The sequence below is a fragment of the Hoplias malabaricus genome, chromosome 6 (assembly GCF_029633855.1).
Source record: "Hoplias malabaricus isolate fHopMal1 chromosome 6, fHopMal1.hap1, whole genome shotgun sequence".
In the NCBI taxonomy this organism is placed as follows: Eukaryota; Metazoa; Chordata; class Actinopteri; order Characiformes; family Erythrinidae; genus Hoplias; species Hoplias malabaricus.
The window spans coordinates 41,414,175-41,421,285 of record NC_089805.1 but is presented as its reverse complement, the minus strand read 5'-3'; the positions used below and the strand labels follow the sequence as shown (position 1 = coordinate 41,421,285).

The window sequence follows — 7,111 nt, the reverse complement described above, 5'->3', positions numbered from 1 at the left end:
CTGTGAAATCACTTTAATGAAGAGATCAGATGGATGGATGAACACATTGGAATAGTCCATGTCCTAAGTAAACGTATAAATATTTAAGTGCATGTGTACTGTTTGTTACATTAACATATTGAGAAAAATAAAACGTGGCCTCAATTCCAGCTTTGGGTCGTGGTGTGTTCTCCCTGTGTCTGTGACCGTTTCCTCTGGATGCTTCATTTTAATCCCACAGTCCAAACACACGTTGGAAGGTGGCTGTGCAAGTGTCCACAGGTGCGTGTGAGTGACTGGGTGAGTGGATAATGCACTGATGGAACAGAGACCTGTCCGTGGTGTGTTCCTACCTTGTGCCCAGTGAATACAGGTAGCTCCAGGCCCACGGTGACTCTACATTGAATGGTGCATCATCTTCAATACCAACAGGGCTGAGATTCCCAAAAACATCTTAATATTAACAGGGAGAGGGTGTGCAGTGTGATGCTCACTCTACCACTAAAGAATCAACTTTGTACTAAGAAGCTTTTAGGAAATCCAGCCCTGATCTGTGCATACGCTAATAGTCCCCACCCACAAACCCCTCTACCATTCTGCTCAAAAGTTGATGGGATTGGTTTATAAGGTTTGTGATGTTAGAAACACCAGTAGTCTGAATCCTCCTGGTTGAAACTACAACACGGAAATGCTTGGCCATGGCATTGACTGCTTATTTCAGTCATGATGGGCCTACTTCTTCTAGCGTATAAACAACACAACATGGACATATTTATTAGTGAATTACTGACATGCTTTTGCCCTTTTCGATTTTTTTTTTATTTTTACTGGATGAGGTCTTACTTTGATTTTACTGGAGGAGTAGAAAAGAAGTAAACTAAACTGACCCGAGTCCATTTTGTCAGTCCTCACCCCACCAAAAAAAAAAAAAGCCATAAAAAAAAATACACTTCCCATGAGCACATGCGACCGGTTTGTCGTGACGTCGGCTAAGACGGAACACGCCAATCAGCGACTCTCTTCTGCTGCAGCTTTCGCCCTGAGTCCGGGAGGTAAAACGCTAATAAGGCTATAATACTTGGTTTTATTCGCGGGAGTCGTGTGTTTAAGTCGGTGTGGTGGTATTTATGAGTTGGGGATGTAGCTCCGCTGTGGTTCTGGTTGTAGTTGGGGGTGTTGTAGTCGTTATTTCAGTAATGCGGCCTGGTTTGCCTGGAGCTGCGCCATGTTGAGTGAAGCTGCTCTTTAGAATCATCAGTTCCACCTTAAATAAACGATCGGTTTCTGTGGGACCGCTGCAGCATTTAAGGTGGACCGGAAAATTCGGATTAGAAATTGGCAATATCTCCACGGAATGCCTTAATCCATGTAAAAGTCGCCAAGTTAGGCGTTTTAAATGGTGTTACAGTTACCGTTTATGTATATTTAACACTGTCGTAATGCGTTATTATGTAACTGTATTCGATCTCGGGTTGTTTACGTGAAGCTTAAGCGTATAGATTGCTTATATAGTACCCACAATAGCTTCAAACCTTTGTGGAAAAGTAAGATACGATATCCTAGGTCTCCAAGACTGTTCTTAAACATCATATTAAGCTTTTAAGTTGATTTCCTTGTGAATCTGAAGTATTTGTAATTCGTCAGAGTGCTTTATGTGGTCTCACGCACCAATCAGTTCAGTGGGTAACTAGTCCTGTTTTAATTGTCTTATGGATTTATAAAATAGGACTAGCTATTGAACAAAATTGTGCTGGAATCCACATAAAGCAATCAGATGAGCACAAACACTTCAGAATCACACTGAAACTGCCTGTAAAGCTTGAAACCTTTGGAAGCAGTCTGTGAGAGTCTTAAATATCATAACATGCCTCAATCTTTGCCTTTCATAGACTGCTCTTATTACTTGATACGTTTTCACCCCTAGGTTCCTCAAAATGAGCAGTTCGGAGGAGGTTTCGTGGATTTCTTGGTTTTGCGGTCTTCGAGGGAATGAGTTCTTTTGCGAGGTAAGTTGTGCTGACCTAAAATATTTCTTCACCCAAAGATCAATATAGAAATTCCCAGAAAATAAAGCCCAAGCCCTTTCATGTCCATAGTTAAAGGTAAAGAGATGAGCACCTCTGTAAAGTGTATCTTGCCCAGAACTATTGAAATGTGTTGTGGGAACCAAACACAATATTTATTGATTATTAAGAACAGAATCCCTCTTCTACTACACTGCCTTTTTTGAGGCATCATATGATTTCTTCCACTTTTCTCTGCTGTGTGAAGAACAAGCAGCCGATGAGTTCTTTTGCTCTGGACTGGACTCTTACTTGAGTAATATATCATGAGCCTTTCGAATTTATCTACACGAAGAGAATACCTGTTTGTCGTCTTAATTTTTAATAGCAGTACAGTTTGTATGTAGCAGCATGTTACTAGAGGGGTTGTGCCTTGTCATGTATTAAAAATAAACCAAACCAAGGCAGTGTTTTAGGCTGTCTAAACTGTAAGGGTTCCCTTAAACACATTTTAAAATTCTATGCTTGCTGTTTTTACTCTTCCAAGGTGGATGAAGACTACATCCAGGATAAGTTCAATCTCACTGGACTCAATGAACAGGTTCCACATTACAGACAAGCCCTGGACATGATTTTGGATCTGGAGCCTGGTCAGTGTCACATCAGCATGTTATTAAGACTAAAAAGGCTAAATTCTGACTAGACGTCTTGCAAAAAATGAAACATAGAGACATTTACGGTCAGCTGAAGTGATGGTACAACAATTGGTGTAACTTTGTGATTACTTTAGTACGTTATAATTTAAATATTATAACGAAAATATATACATAAATTTAGGGTTGAGAATGTACTTGTTCTAGTGTGGCGCTCTTAACAGATTCCGTTTGTGTCTTTATCTTACCAGATGAAGAGTTGGAAGACAACCCAAACCAGAGTGACTTGATTGAGCAGGCGGCTGAGATGCTCTATGGTCTGATTCATGCACGATACATCCTTACCAACCGTGGCATTGCTCAGATGGTACCTCCAAGTTTTCACTCTCTTGTTTTATTATTTAAAGTAGCATTTCCAAAAGGTGTGTTTTTGAAGACCTGCACTGAGTGTCTGAAATATGAATGCAAAGTATTAATTAGTTAACAGTTTCATTCCAGTGCTAGTTGTTAAAAGTTTTTATATAAAGAGATATGATGAGAATAAATGTTGACATTTTATATTTCTATAATAATGGACTTTTAGTCAACATACAGAATGGATGTATATCATGTACATGGTTGGGAGCATGTTTTCATGTGATGTGTTGTTGTTTTAGTTGGAGAAGTACCAGCAGGGAGACTTTGGCTATTGCCCTCGAGTTTACTGTGAGAACCAGCCTATGCTGCCCATTGGTGAGTGATTGTAATTGAGCTTTTATTTTCATGGATGTTACCACAATATTGTACACGACTGAGGTAAAATGCAGCCGGCTTGGTTCTCCTGTGTATTTATGTGGAACATTAAGATGTAAAAATGAGACCCTCTCACCTTTTTTCATCCTATGTATAAACTCTGTTTATTACCTCTAGGTCTGTCTGATATCCCCGGAGAGGCTATGGTCAAACTCTACTGTCCTAAATGTATGGATGTGTACACGCCAAAGTCGTCCAGGCACCACCACACTGATGGAGCATACTTTGGAACAGGTTTCCCCCACATGCTTTTCATGGTGCACCCTGAGTATCGGCCAAAGAGGCCAGCCAACCAGTTTGTGCCCAGGTTTGTACACAAGCAAAGCGTTATGAATATTTTTAATAACAAAATAGTTAATTTCATATGTAAAAAAAAAACTGCATCGCAGTGTATTTAAATGGGACATAAGTGTAAAAGTGAGTCACGAGATGATTTTGTCAGGATCTAAGGATGCAGCACCAGTCACAGAAGTGGAATCCGCAAGTGGCAGCATAAGTAGCCAGGAGCTCATTAGAGCTAAGGAATGTTTTTGGCCAATTGCAATGTGGAAGAGTATGTCTTGGCTCAGGTAATTCATGGAAAGTTTTTAGTAAAGCAACATCACCAGAGAGAAGGCAGATGATGACTAGTTTTATTCATGAGGAGGAATAGGAGGCACTGTGTGCAACAGCAGCGTCACAGGCGAAACAAGGCCAGTGGCTTTGTTGGGAGAATCTAGAGAAGAAATGGATCACTTGGCAAGAGTTGTGGGCGAAGCAGGCAAGTCAAATTAAGGCTTTGCTGGGAGCAACTTAAGAGGTTCTCCGAGGTTGGCATGCTGTATACTCTATCAGCTTGTAAAGTTATTTTGGCGCAGGGTCAGTAAACATGGAGACAATCAGGTGCTAAGGGTTTTATCAAGTTTGTTGGACAGCAAACGCTTGGAGGTAAACGCATTGATGAGTGCCTGTAGTAATAAAGTGGTTATGTTTGTGCATAAGGGGGAATGTATTTGAGGCTACAAATATTGGTAGATGGGATGAAGCACGACTTTGGAAATTGCAGGTGGACGTACGTAAAAGGCTGCAGGTCCCAAAGTGCGCTGTGTTAACTACACTGAGGGTAGACATAGTGCTGTACTCTGGAAGTAAACAGTTTATTTCATAGAGTTAACAGTTCCATTTGAGGATGCATTAGTTGAAGCATTCTGATAGCTGGTTGCTGATCAGATCTTAAAACGCCACAGCAACCTTAGTGGTCAGGTGTAGGACTTGAACAAAGGGTGATAACATAGTTGTGGCTACAGGTCGGAAGAGAGTGGAGTGAGCCCTATGTGAAGCTCTAACAGATTGGCATAGGATATTTTACATATCCTGTGCATGAGTATACACAGGGATATAACATATGGCCTTTAAGGTAACGGTAAGAAACTCTACAGACAGGAATATTAAAATACAATTAATAAAAGGGGAAAAGAATAATTAAACAGAGAAATAAATATTAAAAGAACCATAAAAAATAGTGCATTAACTAAATTATTTCAGATGTATATTTTAATTGCTAATGCTAGATGCCTAATAAATATAAATGGATTAAATGCACGGTTGGAGATGATGATGGTGACGTTTATCATAGTGGTGATAAGTTACGTTGCATTACAAGGCATCATTGATGTATTTAATGGCATATTGACCTCTTTGGCTCTGTGATGTTTGTTCTTTATAATTCAGGCTCTATGGTTTCAAGATCCACCCCATGGCATACCAGCTCCAGCTCCAGGCAGCCTCCAGCTTCAAGAGCCCCGTCAAGGCCATCCGCTAAGAATCAGAGATGGAGGAGGGCGAAGCGGAGGGAAGGAGGGTTGGAGAGACGGACGGAGGAGGAGAGGGGAAGATCTGTGTTTGTCTATACATAGCCTCCCTCTCCTCCCAGAGGCCATTTTGTTTTAGATTTAGGTTTGATTGAGAGATGTTCAGATATTGAGAGAGTGGGAATATAAACATGCACAGTTTGTTAATTCTTTAAACAACCTTTCCTCTAATACACACAGACACACACACACACACACACACATACAGCATGGGGATACCATGCAGTCATTGGTGTTTACCTTGTAAAAATTCTCCCTTTGCCAATGTAGGAAATGAAGCTATAATTGATTAAATGAATCTTGTGAAATGGCATTATTCACTAAATGTGTCTAGAGAAAATCATGTCTGTTCTTTGGTCACAGAGGTGGTATAGAGTACAAGTTAAACAGTAGTGGCTCTGTGTCCCCTCATCATTAGTGACTATGGCTGACAGAGACACTGCTGGAAGCAGAACAAGCTGTTGGAACAATAAAATTCACCAGTTGGTGCTTGTTGCTCTTCATCGTTCTTATTGGCTTAATTCAAACACACTTTGATTGCCTTAAAACAGTCAAGCAACAATTCCAGACGAGCTGTATTTAAGCGTGGTATAACAACCGCCTTTTCATATTTGACATGCTGTTTTGCTTGTTTTAGCTGATCGTACTAAGAACTGAATGCAGGGTCTCTGTCTCCATCAGTCTACAGTGACATTCTCGGTATTGCTCATATATTCCCCTCAGAAAATACATGTTCATTGATTCCTGCCAAGTTCCTCCACAGTTTATTTTTATTTTTTTTCTGGTATCATTATTTATGTGAGACTTCAAAAGGAGGTTTTATTTTCCCTGTAATCCTCTTACCCAGGCATCACTGATTTTGTTTAAAGGTGGCTGCAGGATACAGATCAATCAGATACATTGGTTACGATTGTAATTATTGTTGATGTTTGTGGTTTGTGTTTTCTTTCTCTCTTTTGTTGATCTTTGAGTTTTTCCTTTTAAAGCTGTTGAGGAGCCAGGGTTCAGAAGTCACAATAAACTTTTCTTTTCCTATATATTCAGGACTCAGTCCTGTTCCTTTACTCTACGGCGTGATGTGCTCGCTTCTTATTTTAGTGGATGAAAATGTGTCCATTTGATGAAAACCTTTTAATGCAGTTCATTGTATTTTTTTTGATGAAGAATTATCCTATTCTCTATAATTTCACCTGGAAGGAAAAATAATTCTGAATTTTTGGACCCCAAAATGTGAGGTCAGGTCATCACCATTATTTTGTACTGAAATATAATGAAATTGGCATTTATTACAAGTTACGGAGAGCAGTAGGGAGAGGTGCATTTTGTTTCTGTGAGAATGTTTTGTTTTTAAAGAGAAAATATAAAGCTGGATCTTTTATTCTCCATCTGTTTTGAGGTGGTTACCCTCTTAAAGTGTAGCTAAGCATTAAACAAAACAAGGGACCGAAAAGAATGAATATTAATTTGTCGTAATGCAAAATATTTAAATAAAATCAAAGCTCATTTTGAAAACATTACCAAAGAGGAAATGAAGTTTTAAGAAATTTAAAGAGAAAATAGGAAGTAGGAATTAAACTGTAATAAAGTACACAGGCAGACACTTTTATAAATGATATTCTAACTGTATACAAACTCTGTTGGTTTATAAAAATCGGTTATGCGTTACATTCCAGGATTCAACTGAGCACCCTCAATGTTTAGTGTCAAAACTAACCGCACACAAGGTTTATATATTATATTGAACTGGGCCAAGAATAGTTAACAAACAAAATATCAGGGTAAAAAAAGGTGTGGGAACTATATATGTAGTACCTTAAAAACATAATGCTTGAGA

General features: G+C 39.3%; 1 protein-coding gene across 3 annotated transcripts; it reads left to right on the top strand.

Annotated features, from left to right (window-relative positions):
• Positions 1-918: 918 nt before the first annotated feature.
• csnk2b (casein kinase 2, beta polypeptide) lies at positions 919-6,316 on the top strand. 3 transcript variants are annotated; one of them, XM_066674202.1, is made up of 7 exons: positions 919-1,031; positions 1,904-1,985; positions 2,530-2,632; positions 2,887-3,002; positions 3,292-3,367; positions 3,545-3,734; positions 5,138-6,316. In XM_066674202.1, exons 2-7 carry the CDS (start codon positions 1,914-1,916, stop codon positions 5,226-5,228), a joined length of 648 nt encoding a protein of 215 aa, XP_066530299.1. In that variant the 5' UTR covers positions 919-1,031; positions 1,904-1,913; the 3' UTR covers positions 5,229-6,316. The 3 variants fall into 3 exon arrangements, with proteins under 3 accessions (XP_066530299.1, XP_066530301.1, XP_066530300.1); XM_066674204.1 differs by lacking the exon at positions 919-1,031 and adding an exon at positions 1,077-1,288; XM_066674203.1 differs by lacking the exon at positions 919-1,031 and adding an exon at positions 1,307-1,523.
• The last annotated feature ends 795 nt before the right edge of the window (positions 6,317-7,111 follow it).

What these genes read in the sequence shown, in the direction of transcription:
- csnk2b (XM_066674202.1), top strand. Translation starts at nt 1,914, where the DNA reads ATGAGCAGTTCGGAGGAGGTTTCGTGGATTTCTTGGTTTTGCGGTCTT. An exon ending in GATTTTGGATCTGGAGCCTG is followed by an intron (nt 2,633 to 2,886) that starts GTCAGTGTCACA and finishes TTATCTTACCAG; the next exon opens with ATGAAGAGTTGGAAGACAAC. An exon ending in GCCAACCAGTTTGTGCCCAG is followed by an intron (nt 3,735 to 5,137) that starts GTTTGTACACAA and finishes TTTATAATTCAG; the next exon opens with GCTCTATGGTTTCAAGATCC.